This window comes from Amblyraja radiata, chromosome 20, assembly GCF_010909765.2.
Source record: "Amblyraja radiata isolate CabotCenter1 chromosome 20, sAmbRad1.1.pri, whole genome shotgun sequence".
NCBI classification, from domain to species: domain Eukaryota; kingdom Metazoa; phylum Chordata; class Chondrichthyes; order Rajiformes; family Rajidae; genus Amblyraja; species Amblyraja radiata.
Window position 1 is genome coordinate 12911454 of NC_045975.1, and position 27527 is coordinate 12938980.

A 27527-nucleotide genomic window follows, 5' to 3' on the forward strand; every position below is an offset into this window, starting at 1 on the left:
TATATAAGAAAAACGAATAAGCAAAGAATAATAGAGCAGAGTACCCTATCCTGCTTAAATTAAACTTCTAAGGAGTTGGGCTGGAGAGAGCAGAGAGGATTCGCCATGTTGTTTATGGGGTTGTATATCGGTCAAATGCAGGAAAGTGGGTCTGGCCCAGTCTGTCAACTTGGTCGGCATGGACAAGTTTGACCAAAGGACTAGTTTGTACTGTGCAGCATCATGACAGTGTACCTCGAATGGTCCAACTTGTCCATGACAACCAAAATGCCTGCATTTGGCCCAATTTTCCCTAAACCGGTCTTTAGGCTTAAGAGATACAGCGTGGAAACAGGCCTTTCGGCCCACGCTGACCATTCGTCACTCCGTACAGTAGCGCTATCCTCCATTGCCGTCTGTGGCAATGAATTCCACAGATTCACCCCCCCCCCCCCCCCTCCCTCTGGCTAAAGTAATTCCTCCTCATCTCCATTCTAAAGGTATGTCCTTTTATCCTGGGGCTGTGCCCTCTGGTCCTAGACTCTCCCACTACTGGAAACATCCTCTCTACCTCCAGCCTGTCTAGAAACCTCAGATGCTGTTGCCATCTCTGCTTCCACCACTCTCTCTATCAATGGGTTCCAAGTACTCACCAGTCTCGGGGTGAAACAAGTACTTCTACAATCCCCCCCCCCCCCCCCCCCCCCCCCCCCTTACTCTATATCAATGTCCTCTAGTTTTATTCCCCACTGATAAGGGGTAAAGTTTCTCACAGTCTCCCCGCCAGTGTTTGAAATACAGAAACAGGAGAGGGGAAGTTTCTTGGTTCTTGGTTTCTTGGTCCTCCAAAATATTCCAAATGGAATTTAAACTGGAGGTGGTGAAGGGAGGGCTTAAGCCAGAAGGGGTTATTGGAAAGAAAGAACTACTTTAAATTTAGTTGCATCTGGTTGGATAACTATAGATGGGTGGAGATTATTCCATGCTTTAATTGTGCGGGGGAAGAACGAATTGCTGTACACATCTGTCTTTGTAGCTGGGATCACAAATTGGATCGAATGCCCTCGTCTGCTCCTAATTGGTTTGGGTCTGGTGTAGGTCTTGTAATCTATGTCGAGCTGACCATTTAACATTTTGTAAAAACAGGTCAAACGGTGAGCTTCACGTCTGCCTTGGAGAGGGGTTCCACCCCAGAGAATTCAGAAGTTTGGTGACACTCGCTTCTCTCTCATAGGTGTCAGTTTTTTAATTTTACTTCTACTTTTTATTTTTGAGATACAGCAAAGAAACAGATGCTACGGCCTACCGAATCCACGCCGACCATCCGTTCACACTGGTCCCACATTATCCTGCTTTTGCATACACTCCCTATAGCTTTAGAGATACAGCGCAGACTCAGGCTCTTCGGCCCACCGAGTCCGCGCCGACCATCGACCCGCGAACACGTTAGTGTTCGCGGGTCGATGGTCGGCGCGGACTCGGTGGGCCGAAGAGCCTGAGTCTGCGCTGTATCTCTAAAGCTACACACATTAGGGACAATTTACATTTTATACCAAGCCAATTAACCCACAAACCTATACGTCTTTGGAGTGCGGGAGGAAACCGGAGATCTCGGAGAAAAGACATGCAGGTCACGGGGAGAAGGTACAAATTCTGTGCAGAGAAGCGCTGTAAGGCAGCAACTCTGCAGCTGCGCCACCGTGCCGCCCTGTACATTAGGCGCTCTTCACACTCCCGCTGCGGGACGAGAGACTGGAGGAGAGAATTAATTTGTACAGAGCAGGCTGCTTCTGAGTGGAGGGAGCGGGTGTAGAAACATAGAAAGTAGGTGCGAGAGTAGACCACCAGGTCCGTCGAGCCCGCACCGCCATTCGCTCATGGCTGAACACTAAACAGACACACTTACCCACAAACAGTAGACACAAGACACAGAACACAAGACACTACCCTCCCCTTTATACCGCTATCACCCCTCTCCACCCCAAGAACCTCGCGATCTCCTGGGGGAGGCAAAAAACCGGATAAAAACCCAGGTCCAATTCGGGAAAAAAATCCGGGAAATTCCTCTCCGACCCCAATCCAGGCGATCGACACTTGTCCAGGAGATCACTCAGGTCTTACTATACTAACCATACCTAGGTCCATATCCCTGCCCTCTCCCCGTAGCCCCTTATCCCCTTGGCAGCTAAAAAACCATCTATTTTAGTCTTAAATATATTTAAAGTTTCTGCTTCCACTGCTCCCTGGGGCAGTGAATTCCATAAATTAACCACCCTCTGGGTGAAGAAGTTCTTCCTCATCTCAGTTTTAAAAGAGCCCCCCCTTATTCTGCAACTATGTCCCCTAGTTCTAGTTTCCCCGATCATTGGGAACATCCTCGGTGCATCCACCCGATCAAGGCCCCTCACGATCTTATATGTTTCAATGAGATCGCCTCTCATTCTTCTAAACTCCAAAGAGTAGAGTTCCAGCCTACTTAACCTTTCCTCATATGTCAATCCCCTCATTGCAGGAATTAATCTTGTAAACCTTCGCTGCACTGCCTCCAGGGCTAGTACATCCTTTCTTAAGTATGGACCCCAGAACTGTACACAGTATTCCAAATGTGGTCTCACTAATACTGTGTACAGCTGCAGCAAGACCTCCGTGTTTTTATACTCAATCCCCCTAGCAATAAAGGCCAAAACTCCATTGGCCTTCCTGATTGCTTGCTGCACCTGCATACTAACTTTTAGTGTGGGACGAGTACGACGATTAGGGTGGCAAAGTAGCTGGGGATAAACAAACAACTGTGGAGGCATAAGATCGTGAGCAATAGGAGGAGGATTAGGCCATTCGGCCCATTAAGTCTACTGCGCCATTCAATCATGGCTGATCTATCTCTCCCTCCTAACCCCATTCTCCTGCCTTCTCCCCATAACCTCTGACACCTGTACTAATCAAGAATCTATCCATCTAAACCTTAAATATATCCACTGACTTTGCCCCCACAGCCTTCTGCGGCAAAGAATTCCACGGATTCCTTCAGAGGCAGTGGTGAGCAGCAGGGATGTAGCATGAAGCTCTGCATCCAATGTGACACTCGTGCAGCAAGTCAGTGTGGAATTGTAGGAATCGGACGTCAATATCCAAGACGCAGCAAAATGTTCACAGCCGGAAATAACTTTCAGCGGGGTTGTGTGAGGCATAACCACTATCCAATGGTTCAATGGCACTTTTATTGACATATGTGCAAAATGCAAAACACACAGTGGAACTATTTCCTGACAAACAATCCAGTAGAGTATTGCCACTCCCAAGCACATCCCCGATTAGCAAGTGTACAGGCACAGTCCACTAATCCCTCATGCAAGATGCGCCTTGTTTTGGTGCCATTTTCAATGTCCAGTGTGCGCTCTAGTTGGTTATGAGTGGTCCCCGTTCCTGGCGAACCCCAGGCTGCTGTGGGCCTCCAGGCATCGCCTTCCTTAGAAGTCTGCATCGACCTGTGAACCAATGTCCCCCTCCTCACCCCTTCACCCTTGTGTTCCCTGGGGGTGCCCTCTACAGCCAACCTCAAGGGCACAGTAGGCCGGACCCCAGTTTCCTCCCCTCTCCCACCGCCGTCACTCCACGCCCGTCGCGTCCGCCATTGTCACCGGCTTCATCCTCCCAGTGTCTGGTCTTCAGGGGACAAGCAGGGGCCGGCTCGGCGGGCTCCCCTTCTAGGTCATGGTCCACAGAGGCACTGCCAGACCTCCCCACCATTGACCTGATCTATAGGAGGCACTGCCTCAAAAGGGCAGCGAATATCATCAAAAACACACACCACCCTGGCCACACTCTCACTTCACTGTTACGATAAGGTAGCAGGCACAGGGGCATGAAAACTGTGAGCTCCTGCACTAAACGTTATTCCTGTATCTGTACACTGTAGACAGCTTGATTGTAATCATGTATTGTCTTTCCACTGACTGGTTAGCGCAACAAAAGCTTTTCACTGTACCTCGCTACACCTAGCAATAAACTCAACTCAGACGCAGACTCAGAACTCAGGTGCAAGCATAGATTCTTCCCAGCAACCATCAGGCTCTTGAACACTGCACAACACTAACCTCAGCAGCTATGATCTTCCAGGGACAGTGCGTTGGGTTGCACGACAGACTTAGGTTTTGCACTATTATGGTTACACAATATTACCATTTAGTTTGGTTTAGAGATACAGCGCAGAAACAGGCCCTTCAGCCCACCGAGTCCGCGCTGACCAGCGATCCCCGTACACCAACACTATCCTACACACTAGGAACAATTTGCAATCTTTACCAAAGCCAATTAACCGACAACCCTTAGCATCTTTGGAGTGTGGGAGGAAACCGGAGCAACCAGAGAAAACCCATGTGGTCACAGGGAGAACGTGCACACTCCATGCAGACAGCACCCGGAGTCAGGATCGAACCCGGGTCTCTGGCGCTGCAAGGCAGCAACTCTACCGCTGCACCACCGTGCCGCCCAGTTATTAATCCGTTGTATTATTGATTATTATATAATTATCTGTGTGTTTTTGCATTAATGAGCCTGTTGAGCTGCAGCCAGTTGGAATTTCATTGTTCAATTGCCAGTACTGATGACAATGGAACACCCAGGAGGCTTGTATGTTGTGACTGATCAGAGACCCAGAAGTGAGTCTTTCACCGAACCATAATACTCCAACAATAGAGGGTGCATGGAAATAGCAAGCCAAGAATAACTTCTCACCTGGGAACTCTGCCCCAAGGCAGACTCAGAAATTAATGAAACTGGAGAATCTCTGTCAGATGATTCTCAAATCTCAAGGGATTTGAGAAGAGGGTGACTTTAACCTAATTCCGCTGCCAATAAGGAAACGTTACAGGAGCCCCTACGCGGTGTTGAGAGAGCTATTTGATCAGTCCAATAATAATAATAATAATAAATTTTATTTAATGGGCGCCTTTCAAACATCTCAAGGACACCTTACATAGTATATACCAACCACCCTCCACCAATCCCACTCTTGGTACCTACAACAGTACAGCAGGAGTTCAGACCCTTCGGCCCACAATGTCCGGACCGTACATGATGCCAAGTTAAACTAATCTCCTCTGCCTGCATTTGATCCATATAAGTTCTTAAGTTCCACGGGCAGAATTAGGCTATTTACAAAAGTGCCAGTGTACGGGGATCGCTGGAGACGCACGGACTTTGTGGGCCGAAGGGCCTGTTTCCGTGCTGTCTCTCTAATGTAAACTAAACTAAAAACTAATCAAATAGAGGGAGGTGCAGTCTCAATGTTCCAGCCTCCTCTCAACAGGTGGCTTTGGTTAAAAAGACCCCCCCCTCACTTCCCCGCCCCCCCCCCCCCCCCTCCCCTCCACTGGTGCTGCTTCTGCTGGAGGTCTCCGGCGTTATCCATTTATGGAGCGTGTGTGAATGGTGGGACTCAGGACCAGTTGAACTTGTAGCCTCTGGCCAACATCCAGCTCTCCAAGTCCCGGTTCTCTTCCTTCTCCTGCTGCCTCTGCTCCTCCAGTAGAGCCACCAACTTGTCTCTCTGTTCTATCACCTCCAACATCTCGTTCAGGATCCGCTTCTCCTCCGCAATCTCCTTCTCGGTTTTCCGGAAATCTGTTCAGGGAACAAAAGCATCCAGATGGTGAACCAACGCGAGTGAAGCTGGACAATAACGGGCAACAGGGCGGAGCGGCTCAGTGGCGCAGCGGTAGAGTTGCAGCCTTACAGTGCCAGAGACCCGGACCCGATCCTGACTATGGGATCTGTCTGTACGGCATTTGTACGTTGTCCCCGTGACCTGCGTGGGTTTTCTCCAGGATTTCTGGCGCCGGGGCTTTGGCCCTCGTGCCGCTCCCATGAGAGTGCTGCACAGGAACAGGCCCTTCAGCCCACCGAGTCTGAACACTATCCTACACTTACAGGGGCAATTTACATTTATACCAAGCCAATTAGCCTACAAACCTGTACGTCTTTGGAGTGTGGGAGGAAACCGAAGATGTTGGAGAAAACCCACACGGACACGGGGGGGGGGGGCCGGGAACTGTACAAATTCCGTACAGACAACACCCGGAGTCAGGATCGAACCTGGGTCTCTGGCGCTGCAAGTCAGCAACTCTACCGCTGCGCCACCGTGCTGCCCCAATGGGATCTTTTCAAAGCTGAGGTTATTAGATCTCTGGGACCAGTATTTCAGGGAGAACCCGAATTGACAACTCAAGCACCCAGGAATAAAGGAGACAGCAGAGGGCGGCACGGTGGCACAGCGGTAGAGTTGCTGCCTTACAGCGCCAGAGACCCCGGTTCGATCCTAACGACAGGTGCTGTCTGTACGGAGTTTGTACGTTCTCCCTGTGACCGCGTGGGTTTGCTCCGGGTGCTCCGGCTTCCTCCCACACTTCAATAACATACAGGTTTGTAGATTTAGTGGCTTGGTTTAATTGCACATTGTCCCTCGTGTATGTAGAATAGTGTTGGTGTGCAGGGAGCGTTGGTTGGCGCAGACTCGGTGGGCCGAAGGGCCTGTTTCCGAGCTGTATCTCTAAACTAAGCTAAACGGAGGGTGGTGGGCACTGCCCGGTCCATCACAGTTACTGACATCCTCACCGTCGAAGGGATCTATAGGAGGCGCTGCCTCAAAAAAGCAGGCAGCATCATCAAAGACATACACCACCCCTCTAGAGCTGTGAGTTTATGGCCCATCCGAATGTGTCCATGGGAAGGTGGGACCAGCTGCCTTCTGGAACAGCTGCCAACCATCTGGTGAAGGTGGTCCCACTGTATCGTAGGGCACAGAAGCAGATCTACAAACTCGCAGGACAATCGTCCCACACTCTTAAATCTGTAGTCCTACAGCAACATTTCCCACTTTAACATGGACCAAACTTTGCTGGCTTTACCTTGCACTAAACGCCTAGATTACTGTAACTCCCTTTACACTGGCATCTGCCAATCTTCCCAGTCCCGCCTGCAACTGGTCCAAAATGCCGCTGCGAGACTCCTGACGGGCACCTGAGAAAGGGACCACATCACCCCGACTCTGGCCTCTCTCCACTGGCTCCCTGTGTGGTTCCGAATAAATTTCAAGATCCTTCTTGATGTTTACAAAGCCCTCAATGGGCTTGCCCCAACCTATATCAAAAGTCTGCTTACCCACCACACCACCTCCAGGTCCCTCAGATCAGCCGACTTGGGGTTACTGACCATCCCGCGGTCTAGGCATAAGCTCAGGGGCGACCGTGCCTTTATGGTTGCAGCTCCTAGACTGTGGAACAGCATCCCTCTTCCCTTGAGAACTACCCCCTCCATCAACACTTTTAAGTTGAGACTTAGGACTACAGATTTACTTTGAAGCCTTTCTTGACGTCCTCTGAGGGAGGGCGATATGTATGTATTTATGTATGTACTTAATCTATGAACCATTGTTGAATAACGTTAGTACCTCCACCAAGCACTTTGGTCAACGAGAGTTGCCTTTTAAATGTGCTGTAGAAATAAAACTGACTTGACTATCATGTATCTATCTATACACTGTAAATGGATAGATTGTAGTTGTGTATTGACTTTCTGCTGACTAGTTAGCATGCAACAAAAAGCATTTCACTGTGCCTCGGTACACGTGACAATAAACTGAACCAAGGATCCTGGATTAGGGAGGTGCTGTGGGAGTGTTTCGCGTCGATTGGCGTAACTTTGAATCTCATCAGCTGCCAATCTGGTGTTGCTGATCATACCTGCACTGTTTCACCTGCTCGCCAATTATCCCTGGGGATTAGGTAGCCGACTAGTAGATGATTATTTAATTAATTGCCGGCAGGAAAAGCCAGCAGTTGGTTGCCGCTAATTACAAGCCCCCAAAGCAGAGTGATTTAATTAAGACCAGCCACAAGCTCCCCGCCCCCCTCACCTTCCACCGACATCCGACTGTTGAGCAGCTGCTGCAGCCGGCTCTGGTGATCTTCCAGCTCCAGCTCCCGGGCACTGGGAAAACACAAAGGGAAAGGAATGGCAATGTTGCCAATCTGGGAACCGCCCTCACACGAATACATCTTCCCGCCTGGATTACCCCGACAGTAACAATCCGGAATGAGAGCGTCGTTATGGGAAAAGACAGGATTAGTCCAGAGGTTAAAGTCTGTTCAGGATGGATGAGGACTTAAATGAATACTTCCCATCGGTATTTCCCATTGGAGAAGGGATTGTTTTCCCTGGAGTGCAGGAGTGTGGGAGAGAGTGTTTGTGTACGGGGTGGTCGCTGGTCGGCGCGGACCTGGTGGGCCGAAGGGCCTGCTTCTGTACTGTATCTCTGTCTAAAGTATAAAGAAACTAGAGAGTATCGGCTGAGGGGCAACCTTTTAAACACTACAACCTCCAATAACTCTGAATTACATAGACTATTATCGTTATTATTATTGTTTATTTGTTTTTTATGTGTACGTATGTGTGCGTGTGTATATATATGTGTGTGCGCGTGTGAGTATGTGCATGCACACACACTGAACATTTTTCTCGTGTATTATATTGTTTACTGTGTACTATTTTTACATATTCTGTTGTGCAGCTGCAAGTAAGAATTTCATTGTTCTATCTGGACATATGACAATAAAACACTTTTAACTTTCTTCATTCAGAGGGTTGTCCGCATCTGGAACGAGCTGCCAGAGGAAGCAATAGAAGTGAATACAATTACGACTTTTAAAAGACAATTGGAAGATATATGGATAGGAAGAGTTTAGTGGGATGTGGGCCAAAATGGAGGGAATGGGACACGTTGAGTATGTCATAGAAACATAGAAACATAGAAATTAGGTGCAGGAGTAGGCCATTCGGCCCTTCGAGCCTGCACCGCCATTCAATATGATCATGGCTGATCATCCAACTCAGTATCCCGTACCTGCCTTCTCTCCATACCCTCTGATCCCCTTAGCCACAAGGGCCACATCTAACTCCCTCTTAAATATAGCCAATGAACTGGCCTCGACTACCCTCTGTGGCAGGGAGTTCCAGAGATTCACCACTCTCTGTGTGAAAAAAGTTCTTCTCATCTCGGTTTTAAAGGATTTCCCCCTTATCCTTAAGCTGTGACCCCTTGTCCTGGACTTCCCCAACATCGGGAGCAATCTTCCTGCATCTAGCCTGTCCAACCCCTTAAGAATTTTGTAAGTTTCTATAAGATCCCCTCTCAATCTCCTAAATTCTAGAGAGTATAAACCAAGTCTATCCAGTCTTTCTTCATAAGACAGTCCTGACATCCCAGGAATCAGTCTGGTGAACCTTCTCTGCACTCCCTCTATGGCAATAATGTCCTTCCTCAGATTTGGAGACCAAAACTGTACGCAATACTCCAGGTGTGGTCTCACCAAGACCCTGTACAACTGCAGTAGAACCTCCCTGCTCCTATACTCAAATCCTTTTGCTATGAAAGCTAACATACCATTCGCTTTCTTCACTGCCTGCTGCACCTGCATGCCCACTTTCAATGACTGGTGTACCATGACACCCAGGTCTCGCTGCATCTCCCCTTTTCCTAGTCGGCCACCATTTAGATAATAGTCTGCTTTCCTGTTTTTGCCACCAAAATGGATCACCTCACATTTATCCACATTATACTGCATCTGCCAAACATTTGCCCACTCACCCAGCCTATCCAAGTCACCTTGCAGTCTCCTAGCATCCTCCTCACAGCTAACACTGCCCCCCAGCTTAGTGTCATCCGCAAACTTGGACATATTGCCTTCAATTCCCTCATCCAGATCATTAATATATATTGTAAATAGCTGGGGTCCCAGCACTGAGCCTTGCGGTACCCCACTAGTCACTGCCTGCCATTGTGAAAAGGACCCGTTTACTCCTACTCTTTGCTTCCTGTTTGCCAGCCAGTTCTCTATCCACATCAATACTGAACCCCCAATGCCGTGTGCTTTAAGTTTGTAAGCTAATCTCTTATGTGGGACCTTGTCGAAAGCCTTCTGGAAGTCCAGATACACCACATCCACTGGTTCTCCCCTATCCACGCTACTAGTTACATCCTCGAAAAATTCTATAAGATTCGTCAGACATGATTTACCTTTTGTAAATCCATGCTGACTTTGTCCAATGATTTCACCACTTTCCAAATGTGCTGCTATCCCATCTTTAATAACTGACTCTAGCAGTTTCCCCACTACCGATGTTAGACTAACTGGTCTGTAATTCCCCGTTTTCTCTCTCCCTCCCTTCTTAAAAAGTGGGGTTACGTTTGCTACCCGCCAATCCTCAGGAACTACTCCAGAATCTAAAGAGTTTTGAAAGATTATTACTAATGCATCCACTATTTCTGGAGCTACTTCCTTAAGTACTCTGGGATGCAGCCTATCTGGCCCTGGGGATTTATCGGCCTTTAATCCATTCAATTTACCCAACACCACTTCCCGGCTAACCTGGATTTCACTCAATTCCTCCAACTCCTTTGACCCGCGGTCCCCTGCTATTTCCGGCAGATTATTTATGTCTTCCTTAGTGAAGACGGAACCAAAGTAGTTATTCAATTGGTCCGCCATATCCTTGTTTCAACTTGGTTAGCATGAGCAAGATGGGCCAAACGGCCTGTTCCCGTGATGTACAGCTCTACGAATGTTATCTTGATTACAACAGTGATATCCATAATCTATATAATATTGATATACAGTTTAATATCCATGTTAAATATGAGGAAACAATATCTTGATTACAATTGGAGAGTTAAACTTACTCTTCATAATCTACAGCATGTTTGAAATCAATTCACATGGAAACAGTTTTGTAAATGTCACAACGGCCAGTTTGTACGTTCTCCCCGTGACCGCGTGGGTTTTCTCCAGGAGCTTCAGCTTCCTCCCACACTCCAAAGACACAGGTTTGAAGGCTAATTGGCTTGGTAAAATTGTGAATTTCCCCTGGTGTATGTAGAATAGTGTTAGTGTGGGGGGATGATCACTGGTCGGCACGGACTCGGTGGGCCGAAGGGCCTGTTTCCGCGCTGTATCTCTGAACCACACTAAAGTGAAATTTTAAAAATGAAATAAAAAGAGAAAATGCTGGAAGCACTCAGCAGGTCAGACAATTAAACACATTTGACCCCTGTATGGAATACTCACAATATCATCATTTGAGCTTCGTAGCAAACCAGGACGTTTTTCTCCATCACCAGTTTAAACCACTTCTGCATGAGTTGAGGTTCATCCTTTGAGTCGAACTCTACGGATTCAGGTTATAATAAAGGCCCAGTTAGTGGCAAGTTAAACTAATCCAAACCGAACACTTCTGCCTACTGTTTGTGGAAACCAGCATCTGCAGTTCCTCGTTTCAACATTCTGCCTGCTAGCCAGAGTGCACTACCTTTGGGGCAAGTTCCATGAAAGGCGTCGTAGAGCAAGTGGATCACTGGTTATTCCTGTGGGTTACGGCTTGTTGAATATTTTCGCTAATAACCCTGTGTGGATTGATCACACAATGGCTGAATGCATCATTGGTAATATCACAGGGACGGGGGAAGGTTCCGGATACTGGAATATTGAACATAGAACAAAACGGTGGAGGAACTCTAGGTCAGGCATCATCTGTGGGCCAGATGGCCAGATGATGTTTTGGGTCGGGAACCTTCCTTAGATTCTTCCTCTTCTTCAGGTTCTCTTGGTATCAGGCTCCTTCTTTGCAAGAAGGTCTTGACCTGAAGCATCGTTTGTCCATTTCTCTCCATGGATACTGCTGAACCCTCTGGGTTAGTTTAGTTTAGTTGAGTTTATTGTCACATGTACCGAGGTACAGTGAAAAGCTTTTGTTGCGTGCTAAACAGTCAGCGGAGTTACAAAGCTATGCAGCACGGAAAGAGGCCATTCGGCCCACTCATTCATTCCAACCAAATTCCTTGGCTGAGCTAATTCCAGTTGCCCGCGTTTGGCCCATTTCCCTACAAACCTTTCCTATCCATGTATTTGCACAGGTGCCTTTTAAATGTTGTTATTGTACCTGCCTCAACTACTGCCTCCAGAAGTTTGTTCCATATACTCACCACTGAAAAACCTGTATGTGATAAACCTGTCCCTCAGGTTTCCCTTCCATCTTTCCCCTCTCGCCTAAAACCTATACCCTCTAATTTTAGACTCCCCAACCCTGAAGGAAAGTCTGTGCCTATCTTAAAGCGTCTTAAACACCACTTTTGTATTTGCCGTCACCTCCAACCAACCCCGGCAATGCGTTCCAGACACCCACCACCCTCTGTCTACACTTGTCCTAAAGTATCTTCTTTAAACTTTGCCTCTCACCATAAAGCTATGCCCTCTGGACTGATATTTCCACTCTTTGAGAGAAAGATTCTGACTATAAATATTTAAAAAACACCTGCTGAAGATAGTTACATTCTCCTCCACATACCCAGAAAATAGGCATTTGCAAAATTACTCGTTTTATAATGGCACACATGATTACATTTATATGAGTAATTGGCTTTTGTGTCTTTCAGTGCTGCGATCTATATTTTCAGTAAGAAGCAGTTCGCTCCCTGTCAGCCTACGTGTGGTGTTAATCGGTTGGCAGAGTTGTGTAAGCTGAATTTAGGTTGCATATAATAACTTGCCTCCCACCCTCCAGCCTCCCAAATACCCCCTCCCCCCCACCCCACCCCACCCCGCTCCCATCCCCCACAGTATAAACCTGAAACCTTCAATTAATGGTGCTGATGGGAACATTTTCTCTGCCTCCTAACACTGCCATTCAGTTGCTTTTATTAAAACAATTCTGCAAAACAAGAGGATGAAGTGGATAAAAAATGGCAAGGGAAACAGGGGGGTTCTTGCTGTATAAAGCAAGAGATGATGTGTGTGTTGGAGAGATGGTGAGAATAAATATATGCCCTGAGTTTAGAGGTGTTGCCAACTCTCTCACTCCCAAATAAGGGACAAAAGGTCAAAATAAGGGACAAATTCCCGACGGCAATTCGATGACCAACTCGGCCGTGGCAGGGTGAATGTGAATGATGAGTTGGCCCGGGGGCTGGACTGTACACAAAGCCCAGCCGGCGGGCCAGCTGAGGAGTTTTGGCCCGGGCGCCGGACTTTGCGCACGACGTCCGGCACCACATCCAACTCATGAACCGATGATCGGCCATGAAAGATGATCGGCCATGAGAAGGAGGGGTGGTGGTGTCGGCAGTAAGCGAAGGTCCAAAGGTTGGACAGCTGGCCGGGCTGCCGACCGACGGGGCCACGGGCGAGACACTGCTGCTGCACTCCATGGGCTGCACTACGTCAGGACGGGTGAGCCAGACAGTCCCCTCGACCCGAGGAGTAGCAGTCAAATACGAGACAAGGGCGGTCCCGTATGGGACAAACCAATTTAGCCCAATATACGGGATATCCTGGCTAATACGGGACTGTTGGCAACCCTCGGTACAGCGCGGAAATAGGCCCTTCGGCCCACCGAGTCCGTGCCGACCAGCCTACACTATCACCACCCTGCACACTAGGGACAATTAACAATTTTACCAAAGCCAATTAACCTACAAACATGTACGTCTTTGGAAACCGGAGCACCCGGAGAAAACCCATGCGGTCACAGGGAGAACGTACGTACTCCGTACAGACAGTACTTGTAGTCAGGATCGAACCTGGGTCCCTGGCGCTGTAAGGCAGCAACTCATACAGCACCAGAGACCCGTGTTGGAACCTGACTACAGGTGTTGTCTGTACGGAGTTAGTACGTTCTCCCTGTGACCACGTGGGGTTTACCCCGAGTGCTCCAGTTTCCTCTCGCACTGCAAAGACATTCAGGTTTGTAGGTTAATTGGCTCCTGTAAACTGTTCCTAGTGTCGAGGATAGAACTAGTGTGCGGGTGATCGTTAGTCAGCGCGAACTCGGGATGCTGAAGGGCCTGCTTCCACGTTGTATCTGTAAACTAAACTAAACTAAACGAAGAAGGCTTTTGAGGGTATATGTGGCAAATGCAGGTAAATGAGGCCAGTCCAGTCCACTAATATGAGTGCCAATCTGGTCGATATGGACAAGGTGGGCCAAAGGGTCTGTTTCCATACTGTACAGCTCCATGTCTGTATCTGGGTACATTTCCACATTAAACACACTCTACGTCTCTTTTTTTAAGGTAGTGTGATGATCTGAGCACGTCTTGCACATGTTCATGAGAAAAGAATCACCCGCTTGTTCTGTGCAAGGCCACATCTGGTGAATTAATCTCCCATAACAAAAGTTACAATTCTCCATAGAGTGGTGAAGAGTTACATGTTATTTATCCATTTGTGGCGCGGCGATAAGCCCGAAATGAAGGCTAGGAGCCAGGTATTTCGGGGGGAATTTTATTAGTTGTTGTTCTCTTGTCCAGTCGGGTCTGCAAGAGGACGATCGCGCCTAAACCCCTGCCCTTTATCAACTGTAGTTAAGGGCCACCCCTGGACTAGTCCATTCCCGTGCCCAGGGGTTCGATAGTGGAATGACCCGACTCTTGGGGGACGTCACATATTTTAACTTACAACTAGTAACAATTAACTACAGGGGTAGGGAAGGCTGTCTGGGTGCATAGAAACATAGAAAATAGGTGCAGGAGTAGGCCATTCGGCCCTTCGAGCCTGCACCGCCATTCAATATGATCATGGCTGATCATCCAACTCAGTATCCTGTACCTGCCTTCTCCCCATACCCCCTGATCCCTTTAGCCACAAGGGCCACATCTAACTCCCTCTTAAATATAGCCAATGAACTGGCCTCAACTACCTTCTGTGGCAGAGAATTCCAGAGATTCACCACTCTCTGTGTGAAAAATGTTTTCCTCATCTCGGTCCTAAAAGATTTCCCCCTTATCCTTAAACTGTGACCCCTTGTTCTGGACTTCCCCAACATCGGATGCTGGACTTCCCCAGCATCTTGGCATGGTGCGGCAACTCGAACGTCCAGGAGTGAAGGAGACTACACAAAGTGGTAGACACTGTCCGGTCCTTCACAGGTATTGACCTCACCACCATCGAGGGGTCTATAACTGTCGTTTCCTCAACAAGGCAGCTAATATCATCAAAGATGCACATCACCCTGGCCACGTTCTCATCTTGCTGCTGCCATAAGTTCATCGGCTATTGGAGCAGAATTAGGCCATTCGGTCCATCAAGTCTAATCCGCCATTCAGTCATGGCTGATCTATCTTTCCTCTCAACCCCATTCTCCTGCCTTCTCCCCATAGCCCCTGACACCTGTACTAATTAAGAATCTATCTATCTCTGCTTTAAAAATATCCATTGGCGGCATCCACAACCTTCTATGGCAATGAATTTCACAGATTCACCGCCTTCTGACCAAAGAAATTCCTTCTCATCTCCTTTCTAAAGGTACGTCCTTTTATCCTAAGGTTATGGCCTCTGATCCTAGACTCTCCCACTAGTGGTAACATCCTCTCCACATCCACTCTACCCAGGCCTTTCAGAAGGTACAGGAACATCTTCCCAGCAACCATCAGTCTCTTGAGCACTGAGCAACACTAACCTCAGCAACTATGATCCACCAGTGGACTGTGTCTTTGGTTGCAATGCAGACTATGGTTTTACACTATTATAGTCACCTAGTATTACGGTTATTAAGCTATTGTATGATTAATTATTATATATTTATGTGTTATTGCATTTAAGAGCCTATCACACTGCAGCAAGGAAATATTTCATTGGTTCATTATTGGGACATATGATAATTAAACACTACTAGTGGTGGCACAGTGGTGTAGCAGTATAGCTGCTGCCGTACAACGCTAGAGTCCTGGCTTTGATCCTGACCATGGGTGGTATATGTACGGAGTTTGTACCTTCTCCCTGTGACCGCGTGGGTTTGCTGCAGGTGCTCCGGTTTTCTCCCACATCCCTAAGACGTGCAGGTCTGTGGGTGAATTGTGTCTTCTGTAAATTGCCCTGGTGTGTAGAATAGAACTAGTGAATGGATGATCGCTGGTGGGGGCGGACCCGGTGGGCCGAAGGGCCTGTTTCCACACTGTATCCCTAAACTAAACTAACCTCTTGTCTCGTAAGTACATCGAGGCAAAACCCACACTGTCTGCAGGATTCACTCCGTAGCAGAACATGTTAGACAAGGCAAGAAGCAAATGAAACAGATTGATTGATATCACGGTCGATTGGCACAACTTGCAGCAAAACTTGAATATACTGCCGTGGAACAAGAACTGGAAATACATCGTTAGGGGTGGAATTTAATCCAGACTCGCGTGAAGCAAATCATTTTGTTTTTAATTAAGAGTCCAGAGTGTTTAATTGTCATATGTTTGGACAAGGGAACAATGAAATTCTTACTTGCAGCAGCATCACAGCCCTGACACACAACACACAGAGATAGTATATCATTAACAAAAATTCAATAAAGTAATAACCATGATACTAGTGCAAAAAAAGCCCAAGGTCCTTAGTGCAACCGCAGATCGTACATGTCAGGGGTTATGGGGAGAAGGCAGGAGAATGGGTTGAGAGGCAAAGATAGTTCAGCCATGATTGAATGGTAGCATTGACTAATTGGGCCGAATGGCCTAATTCTACTCCTATATCTTATGAATTTATGAGGTTGGAGTCATGTCATGTTCAGGATCCTGGTGGCTGTAGGGAAGAAGCTGTCCTCGAACCTGGTTGTCCCGATTTTCAGACTCCTATATCTTCTTCCTGATGGTATGATTAAGTTGTGAGCTTGGCCTGGTTGGTGTAGGTCTTTGATGATGCTGGCTGCAGTGCATTCTATAGATCCCTTCTATAGTGGGGGAGGTTAGTATCGTAGTTTTCAAACCACTGCACAATATTGCTGCTCCCTGCTCTACAACCTTCACGAGGGCTCCTGGCTTCTCCAACTCTTGACTCCTCAGCTCCTCAGAACTCAGAGCCATAGTGTCACAGAGCATGGAAGCAGGCCCTTCGGCCCATAACTTGCATTCGTGTACAACCTTAAAATGATATACTGCGGGGGATCGACCAATTCACGCTGATCCCACTGATTTTATTGCACCTCACATTCCCATCTACACCCCTCCTCCCCCCCCCCCCCCCCCCCCCCCCCCCCACACACAGATCCTTCCACTCACCCCACAAGACTAGGGGACAATTTATAGTGTTCATTTAACCTACTTGCCTGCAGGTCCTTGGCGTGTCACAGGACAGGGGGAGAATGTGCAAACTCCACACAGGCAGCATCTGAAAACAGGATTGAATCCATATCTCTGGGGCTGTGAGGCAGAGGCTCTACCAGCTTTGCCTTGCATTCACAAGGCTTGGATAGAGTGGATGTGGAGAGGATATTTCTACGAATGGGAGAGTCTAGGACCAGAGACCTCAGAATTAAAGGACGTTACTTTAGGAAGGAGATGAGGGGTGTCAGGGGGTGATGAGGCTGTGGAATTAATTGCCACAGAAGACTGTGGAGGCTAAGTCAATTGATCTTTTAAGGCAGAGATAGATGGATTCTTGATTAGTATGGGTGTCAAGGGAGAAGGCAGGAGAATGGGGTTAGGAAGGAGAGATAGATCAGCTATGGTTGAATGGTGGAGTAGACTTGATGGGCCAAATGGCTTAATTCTGCTGCTATCACTTCTGAACAAGGTCCCAAGGCCTGGAACTCTCACTGTAAACCTCTCTTCCTTTTCCTCGTTTAAGGCTTTTGATCCAACCCACTTTGTTAGTCAAGCTTTTGTTTATCTGTCCTAACAGGAAACATTTGCTGGACAAATATCTTCTCAGCATCTTGGGATCTTTTATTATTTTAAAGTTGTATACAAATAAAAGTTATTGTATGAGATAGAGTCTTAGTGACATACAGCACAGAAACAGGCCCTTCTGCCCAACTTGCCCTTGCCGACCAAGTTGCCCCACACACAACAAAAGCTTTTCACTCTACCTGGGCACCCCTGACAATAAACTAAACTGAAACTATCTAAGTTATCTAATTTGTCTGCATTCGGCCCATATTCCTCTGAACGAGCTATCAAAGGCGGTTGTTGAGGCAGGTACGATGACAACATTTAAAAGGTATTTGGATAGCTATGTGGAGAGGAAAGGCTTAAACCTCTAAACCTTTCCTCTCTCCCTGTACCTGTCCAAATACCTTTTCAATGTTGTCATCGTACCTGCCTCAACAACTTCCTCTGATAGCCCGTTCCATAGAGCCACCACCCTCTGTGAAAAAGGTTGCCCCTCAGGTTCTTATTAAATCTTACCCCTCTCACCTTAAACCTATGCCCTCTAGTTAGATCCCCCTATCCTGAATAAAAAACTGTACCTTTCTATTCCCCTCATCATTTTATACACCTATACAGGACCACCTCTCAGCCTCCTGATCTCCAAGGAATGAAATCCCAGCTTGCCCAACCTCTCCCTATAGCCCAGGCTCTCGAGTCCTGGCAACATCCTCATATATCTTCTCTGCATTCTTTCCAGCTTAGTTGCAAAGCATTCAGAGCTATTATCGGACTAATAGTGTTCCTGTGGGAACTCACGTGGCTACTCCAAGCTTTTTTTAAAAAAGCACTTTGCAACGGCATGAAAAAACCTCAAATTAAAATTTAACAAGAAAATGTTTCTGATGAATCAGCTGTCGACCCAAACCCTTCTCCGACCAATGACGTTACGAATAACATTTCAATGAGTAATCAGATTTTTTTCCCAGGGCTTGCAACAATATATAAAATAATCATAGACTTTAATAAAAGCAAAGATGACTTCAGCCCGCTAGTCATGTCAAGAGGCTCAGTGTCCCTCCTGTTAAGACCATGGGCAGCACGGTGGCGCAGCGGTAGAGTTGCTGCCTTACAGCGCCGCAGACCCGGGTTCGATCCCGATTACGGGCGCTACCTGTACGGAGTTTGTACGTTCCCCCCGTGACCTGCGTGGGTTTCCTCCGAGATCTTCGGTTTCCTCCCACACTCCAAAGCCGTACAGGTTTGTAGGTAAATTGTCTTGGTAAAAGTTTAAAAGAAATTGTCCCGAGTGTGTGTAGGATAGTGTCGATATGCGGGGATCGCTGGTCGGCGTGGTCATGGTGTGCCGAAGGTCCTGTCTCCGCACTGTATCTCTAAACTAAACTAAATATAGAACATAGTTCAGTTCAGCACAAGAACAGGCCCTTCGGCCCACAGAGTCTATGCTGGACATGATGCCAAGTTAAACTAACCTTCTCTGTCTGCCAGTGATCCGTATCCCTCCATATCCACGTGCTTAGAAGCCTCTTAAATGCTGCTATCATATTTGCCTCCACCACCATGGCTTGGCTGGCTCGAAGGGCCGAATGGCCAACTCCTGCACCTATTGTCATCCCCAGGGTGATGTGTTCCAGCCACCCACCACTCTGTGTAAAATCTTGTCCTGCACAACTCCTGTAAACGTTTTCCCTTTCACCTTAAAGCTATGCCCTCTAGTCATTGACATTTCCACCCTTGGAAAAAGGCTCTGACCCTAGTCAACCCTATCTATGCCTCCGCTAATTTTAGATTCTTCTATCAAGTCTTGCCTCAGAGAATAAAATTAAGTCTGTCCAACCTGATGTTCCAGGCACCCACTGCCCATTATTTAAAAAATAACTTGCCCTGCTTATCGTTTTTTAAAAACTCATGTGGGGAGAGTTTCTGTTTACACCACCCTATCAGGCAGAGAGACCGGACTCCAAGAGGATTAATGTCCCTTACGATAACAACATTTAAAAGACATTTGGACAGGTACATGAATGGGAAAGGCTCGGAGTGAGAGTGTAGGTGGGTGGGGGCGCTGCCAGTCGGCTGCCCTGCCAGCAGCGTGTTAGTTATTTCGATTTTATTTTGTTTTTTTTGGTGTGTCTAATGTTAGTTTAGGTGTCTCTTGGTGTGTCTTGTGTGGGGGGCTGGTGGGGGGGGGGGGGAAAGGGAGGAACTGCTTTCTGTCGCCTCCTCGACGGAGAGGCGATTTTTTCCATGTCGCCTCCCTCACGGCCTAACAGCTTGGATTGGAGCGGCCTTTCCCGGAGTCGGGCCCAGAGCTTCAGCAGCGGGCCCAGCGTGGGCTTTTCCATCCCAGAGCGGGGACGAACCCTTGCCGGGGGTCGCCAGAGAGGAGTGCTCCGATCGCTGGCCTGGTGACTTTGACATTATGGGGCTGTGGTCTGCGAAGCTTCTAGCCACGGGCGTGGTGTGGACTTACCATCCAGAGTCTGGGATCTCCCTTGCCAGGGATCACCAGAGAAGAGCTCCGACCACCAACCCGTGGCCTATAACATCCTGAAGCCACGGTCTCCGGTAGGAAAGTGCCGATTCGGGACCTCCAAGCCGTGGAGTGTGTTTGACCGTCCCGACGTCAGAGTTTTTGATCATCCCGACAAGAGGGCCTGTACATTGGGCTGTCCGTCGCGGCGACTACGGAGGGTTTATGACCCCGACCACGGGTGAACAAAGGAGGAGGACTGGCTGAACTTTGTTGCCTTCGACCACAGTGAAGAATGCTGTGGTGGATGTTTGTGTTAAATCTTATTGTGTATTGTGTGTTCTTATTAAGTGTATCGCTGCTGGCAAATTCATTTCACTGCACCTTCGGGTGCATGTGACGAGTAAAATTGACTTTGACTTTGGAAGGAACTGCAGATGCTGGTTTATACTGAAGATAGACACAGAGAGCTGGAGTAACTCAGCGGGTCAGGTTACATCCCTGGAGAGAAAGGATGGGTGACATTTTCATGTTGGATTCCTTCTTCAGACTGAAAATTCACCCATCCTTTTTCTCCAGAGATGCTGCCTGAAGGCTCAGATGGATATGGGCCAAATGCAAGCAAATGGGACTAGCTTGATTGGCATGGACGAGTCGGGCCGAAGGGCCTGTTTCCGTGCGTGTGTCCTTTCATGACTCTAACTAGACAGGCGCTGGAAATCTAAACTAATGGTGCGGCTTGTTGTTGGAAGAATCTCAGTTCGGTTCAGAGGGCGGAGGAAATTGTCAGAAAGCTGTTCAACCCGAAAGGTTCTGGTCAGCAGTTCGAGGGGAAATAACGGTGGGCCTGTAATCCTCTTCACCAACCTCGCAGTCTTTTTGAAAGCTTGCCGACCTTTTGGCTGGAAAGGGTGCAGGAGAGGTTCACCCAGGATGTAGACTTGAGTTACAGGGAGAGCATGGATAGGCTGGGACTTAATAGAAGACCACAGGGGCCACTCAGAGAATGGTGGGGGTGCAGAACTAGCTGCAGAAGAAGTGTGATAGAGAGTCATAGAACAAGAATACAGGCCCATTGCCCCACCTTGTCCACGACATTGGTGATGCCCCATGTAAACGAGTCCTATTTGCCCATATTTAGTGCATATCACTCTCAACCTTTCTGAAAAAACCACCTGCTCTATTTTCTTCTAAATGTTGTTATAGTACCATAAGTATGGCTTTTAACAGACATTTTGACTGACATATGGATCTGCAGGGTATAGGCAATGGGCAAATGCAGGCAAATGGGACTAGCCCAGTATGCCAACTTGCTCCTTCATGGGCAAGATGGGCTGAAGGGCCTGTTTCCCTGCCTCCACAGCTCTATAGGTTCACAAAGAATGGAAGGCTGGAGTTAGCAATGTGGTGATTGACACTGTAATTGAAGTGTTATGACATTCCCGCTAATATCACGATAAGTGGAGAGTTCTCTCCTGCAGCATGAGAGACTCTCAAAGCCTTGTAATAGCCTAAGAAATGATATTGCAAGATTCAACGTTTAAAGAGTTGAAAGCTGTATTACATGACCTTGATGGAAGCAAGTTATTATAGTATGTCACTATTGTAACTGCACTTGTTAACTGGTAGCCCCTAGGCTTTCAGTAGTCATGGCAACCTGCAAAAAGCCTTGGATATGGTAGAGGTATGATTAACGTCAGAGCGTGAGGCGTCGATTCAGGGAGGAGGGGGCAGGATGGATTTAGGCCTCCCTGGGTAATGGAAGACCAGGGTGGGGGTCAAGCGGTTGCCTAGTGCCGTGAACTGTGAACCGTGGGGCAGCACGGTGGTGCAGCGGAGTTGTTGTTGCCTTGCAGCGCCAGAGAACCCGGGTTCGATCCTGACTACGGGTGCTGTCTGTACGGAGTTTGTACGCTCTCCCCGTGACTCCCTTTTTCCGGATGCTCCGGTTTCCTCCCACACTTCCACCAAAGACGTGCAGGTTTGTAGGTTAATTGGCGTGGGTAAAGATTGTAAATTGTCCCTCATGTGTGGGATAGTGCCGGTGTAAGGGGTGACCACTGGTTCGCACGGACTCGGTGGCCTGAGGGCCTATTTCCGGTAGGTATCTCTAAACTAAATCTAGGCATAGGGAACAGGGTTTCAGAATGTGACTTCGACTTGGAGGCCTGTGACCAATGGTGTGTGGTAGTGTCAGTGCTGGGTCCACTGACGTTTGCTACAAAGATGGATGACAATGTAGTAAACATTGTCAGTAAATATCCAGATGACACTAAATTAGAGAGAGCATAGTAATAATAATAATGGATGGGATTTATATAGCGCCTTTCTAATACTCAAGGCGCTTTACATCGCATTATTCATTCACTCCTCAGTCACACTCGGTGGTGGTAAGCTACTTCTGTAGCCACAGCTGCCCTGGGGCAGACTGACGGAAGCGTGGCTGCCAATCTGCGCCTACGGCCCCTCCAACCACCACCAATCACTCACACACATTCACACACATTCACACACAGACAGTGAGGAAGGATATCAAAGTGTGCCACAAGGAATGGCAATTGGAATCTAACTCTAATAAGTGAGTTATCACCTTTGGTATGTCAAACATTACTTTAGAATTTAAGGGCCCGTCCCACTTGGGTGTCATTTGCGCGTCACGCAGGTGAATCCCAAAATCCTGGGGCGACTGCGCATCACTGCCTACGCCACCACGCCTCACCACACGTCATGCACGCATCACGTGCTCATCATGACACACAAGTGATGTGCGCATGGCACGTGGTGAGGACTGGTGGCGAATGCAGTGATGAGTGGTCGCCCCAGGATTTTGGGATTCACAAAATCTTGCGTGACGCGCAAATTATGTCGCGTGAATGACGCACAAATGACGCTCAAGTGGGACAGGCTTTAGACATACAGAGCTGGAAATAGGCCCTTCTGCCCGCCAAGTCCATGCCGACCAGTACAATAGCACTATCCTACACACACTAGGACAATTGACAATTTTACAGAAGCTAATTTACCTACAAACCTGTACATCTTTGGAATGTGGGAGAAAACCAGGGCACCCGGAAAAAACCCACGTGCCACAGGGAGAACGTACACACAGACAGCACCCATAGCCCGGTTCGAACCCGTGTCTCTCGTTCGAATCTGACAGGACTTAGCGGCCGCGGGAGGCCCTTCAACAGCTGGATAAGCGAGGAGATGGAGCGCAGCCCACGGCAGCTGCACGAAGCAGCGGTGGAAGGAGATGGCAGCACCGCGCTTGGCCAGGCCCACGCTTACTTCAATGATGCAGTGTCGCCAGGACCTTCACAGGACCTTCACAGGGCCTTAAAGCGAGTAAATAAGAAATAGCTTGTCTCCTTGGGACAAGATCAGACTTTTCGGAGACTTGAAAGTTGGAAGATGCCACCGGAACATGGCGACTCTCTGCGTGCTGCTCCAGAAGAGGATCTATTGTACTCCTGTATAGTATGATTTGACTAGATAGCAGGCAGAACACACATTTCACTGTATCTCTGTACACATGACAACATATAAAATAAATTAAACTAAACTAATATATAGTCTAACTTGCCCTCTGTAATCAGACTGCTGAACGGTCTTCCCGTAAGATAGGTGTAGTCCTGATCTTCCAACCTACCTCATTACAGACATAGGACTTTTTCTCTGTAACTGTAACGCTGCAATGCTGTAACATTATAATCTGCACTCTGGTATTATCTGTTGTACATTGAGGTTTGATTGGAATCATGTCCAGTATGAAATGAGTGGATATCATGCAGATGGTCTTTCACTGTATCTCGGTGCATGTGATGATAATAACCCTGTGCATGTTCATTAATTCTAGGAGCAGAATGAGGCCATTCAGCCCATCAAGCCGACCCCACCATTCAATCACGATTGATCTACCTTTCCCTCTCAACCCAATTCTACTGCCTTCTTCCTATAACCCCTGACATCCGTACTAATGAATATGTCAATCTCCGCCTTAAAAATATCCATTGACTTGGTCCCCTCAGCCATCTGTAGCGTTGAATTCCATAGATTCACCAAATATGAGTTCTAATGGGACATGTTGGCTGGTGTTGGCAAGTTGTGCCGAAGGGCCTGTTTCCGCAGGGCCTTTTTCCATGATTCTATGACTCCGTGACTCCATAAATGATAAATACCTGACTCGCCCCGGAGCACTTTCTCTAACAACACCCCGCGTTCCTCCAACACACGCTGCTTCTCCTCCACCTCCTGCAGTTGCCGCTGGATGATCTGCCAGGTAGATAAAAAGGAGAGACTTTACTTTGAGCCTGTCTTCACCGAAGGAGTCTTACTCGGTTCCCTCCCATTGCAGGAAGGTTGTGGAGGCTGCGGAGCGGGTAGAGTGGAGGCCTACAAGAATACCGCCTGGATCATAGGGTATTACCTATGAAGAGAGGTTGGACAAACGTGGATTGTTTTCTCCTGAGCGTTGGAGGTCGAGGGGACACCTGGTAGAAGTTATACACAATGATGTGAGGCACAGATAGGATGGACACAGAACTTTGGAACTATGGAGGCATTTTAGACAAGAAGGGGTTAAAATGTTTTGAGGCTTGGCGGGACATGGGGGCCCTAGTCGTGATATTTCACGAATCACTAGAGCCAGGAGTGGTTCCAGAGGATTGGAAAATTGCAAATATTACCCCGCTGTACAAGAAGGGAGCAAAGCAGAATAATAGGCCGGTTAGTGGTTGGTGAGAATTCAGTCCATTATATAGGATGAGATTACAGAGAAGTTCGTGATAAAATAGGCCAAAGTCAGCATGAAGTCAGCAGACATGAATGGCCTAATTTTCCTCCCATCACTTTTGAACTTCTGAGGCAGGAATAGGGTGGACGTAGATAATGCGGTCAGTCTGAACTTTCTTTCTAGAGTGGGAATGTCAAGGACTAGAGGGCACAGCTTGAAGGTGAGGGGGGGGGGGGGGGAGTTTAAAGGAGATATGTGGGGCATGTTTAATTTTTACACTGAGGTGATACAAGCAGATTCAAGGCAAAGACATTTTACTGTATCAAGGTATCCTAGGTACATGTGACAATGAAGTATATTTCATGAAGTATCATTCATTCATTCATTCCTTCATTCATCCCTTCATGCATTCCTCCATTCCTTCATTCATTCCTCCATTCCTTCATTCATTCCTTCATTCATTCCTTCATTCCTTCATTCATTCATTCCTTCATTCCTTCATTCATTCCTTCATTCATCGCTACATCCCTTCATTCCTTCATTCATTCATACCTGCGCTCTATGCAGTCGTTTCACCTCCTCTTTCTTCAGCTGCAGTAGGGCAGTGTCCTGCACCGTCCTTCGTCTCGTTGCCTGACAGAAGAGATGGAAACCTATGAAAACTGTGTAGGAAGGAACTGCAGATATTGGTTTAAACCGAAGATACTGTAAACACAAGAAGCTGGAGTAAATCAGCGGGACAGGCACAGCAGCATCTCTGGAGAGAAGGAATGGGTGACGTTTCGGGTCGAGACCCTTCTTCAGAATAGTGAAAACTGACAGCTTTCACCTTTAACTTGGATTGGACAGGCCTGGATAGAGTGGATGTGGAGAGGATATTTCCACTAGTGGGAGGGTCCAGGATCAGAGGTCAGAGCCTCAGAATTAAAGGACATTCTTTTAGGAAGATGAGGAATTTCTTTAGTCAGAGGGTGGTGAATCTGTGGAATTCATTGCCAAGGAAGGCTGTGGAGGTCAAGTCAATGGATATTTTTAAAGCAGAGATAGACAGATTCTTGATTAGTACGGTTGTCAATGATTATGGGGGAAAGGCAGGAGAATGGGGTTAGGAGGAAGAGATAGATCAGCCATGCTTGAATGGTGGGGTCGACTTGATGGGCTGAATGGCCTAATTCTGCTCCTAGCCCATGACCTTATGACCTTTAACAGAGCTTTAGGGTTTGAAGGAGCTGTACTGGGCAGAGGGTGGTGGGTGCCTGGGGTGGTGGTGGAAGCAGACATGATGGTGCATTTTAAGTGGCTTTTATACACTGTGTAATCATATATAACCTTTTCGCTGACTGGATAGCACACAACAAAAAAGCTTTTCACTGTACCTCGGTACACATGACAATGCCACACTAAACTGAAGTGAATATGGATGTGTAGCGAATGGAGGGATAAGCATCACGTGCAGGCAGAGATTAGCTTAACCTGGCATCATGTTTGGCACGGACATTGTGGGCTGAAGGGCCTGTCCCTGTGCTGCACTGTTCTGCATTCTATAATGGTCAGCAAGATAACAGGAGGGAGAGATGTGAAGCCATGGGTTATTTCAGCAAAGGTCAGGACACTCTGAGAGGTGTTATGTAAATCTTCCTACAATCTTCACCGTTGAACTTTAAAGCCCCTGTCCCACTTTCCCGAGTTACCCACGAATTCCCCCGAGTTTTCCCCTTGATTCAAACTCGGAGAATGTCCGTAAGGAGGCCGTAGGAGTCTGTAGATATTTTGTAGTGGCGCGTAATGCCAGCCGTAGGTACTCGGGGCATCAGGTAAGCCAGGACGTTTTTTCAGCATGTTGAAAAATGTCCACGGGTATAAAACAATAGCCCCGAGTACCTACGGCTGACATCTCCGAGTTTGAATCAAGGGGAAAACTCAGGAGAATTCGTGAGTAACCCCGGAATTTGGGACATGGGCTCAATTTTCTAACAGCCAAAATGATCAAGGACTATTTACATCCCGATCATTCCTTCTTCTCCCCTCTCCTATCCTGCCCATGTCCCAGTCTAAATGACTCCTAAAGGTCGCTATTGTAGCTGCCTCAACTACTTCCTCTGGCAGCTCGTTCCAGATATTCCTCTACCTCTGTGTGAAAAATGTAACCTTTAGACTTTTTGGCTTCAGAGATACAGCGCAGAAACAGACCCTTCGGCCCACCGAGTCCATGCCGACCAGTGATCACCCCGTCACACTAACCCTATCCTACACACACTAGGGACAATATATCATTTTAGCAAGCCAATTAACCTACAGACCTGTACATCATTGGAGTGTGGAAAAACCGGAGCTCTTGAAGAAAACCCACATAGTCACAGGGAGAACGTGCAAACTCCGTACAGACAGCACCAGTAGTCAAGATCGAACCCGGATCTCTGGCGCTGTAAAGAAGCAACTGTGCCACCGTGCCACCTCTCACTTTTAAATTTCTCCCCTCTAATCTTAAATCTGTGCCCTCTAGTTCTATACTCCTCTACCCCAGGAATAGGATTCTCCTGTCGATGCCCCTCATAATTTGATAAATCTCGACAAGATCATCCCTCAGCCTCCTACGTCCAAAGAAAAAAGTCCCAGCCTATCCAACCTCACCCTGTAATTCATGCCTG

General features: G+C 47.7%; 1 protein-coding gene across 4 annotated transcripts in view; it reads right to left on the reverse strand.

The window, feature by feature from the left end:
• Positions 1-5328: 5328 nt before the first annotated feature.
• Positions 5329-27527, reverse strand: part of LOC116984601 (F-actin-monooxygenase MICAL2-like) — a 172120-nt gene continuing 149921 nt past the window's right edge. For 3 of the 4 annotated variants that reach the window (XM_033038833.1, XM_033038834.1, XM_033038835.1), the window contains 5 exons: positions 25432-25512; positions 24326-24419; positions 11100-11199; positions 7892-7965; positions 5329-5601 (listed from right to left, as the gene is read on the reverse strand). In XM_033038833.1, coding sequence (XP_032894724.1) covers positions 5417-5601; positions 7892-7965; positions 11100-11199; positions 24326-24419; positions 25432-25512 — 534 coding nt within the window. In that variant the 3' untranslated portion in view covers positions 5329-5416. The remainder of the gene's footprint in view (positions 5602-7891; positions 7966-11099; positions 11200-24325; positions 24420-25431; positions 25513-27527) is intronic. The other variant, XM_033038836.1, reaches the window with a different exon arrangement.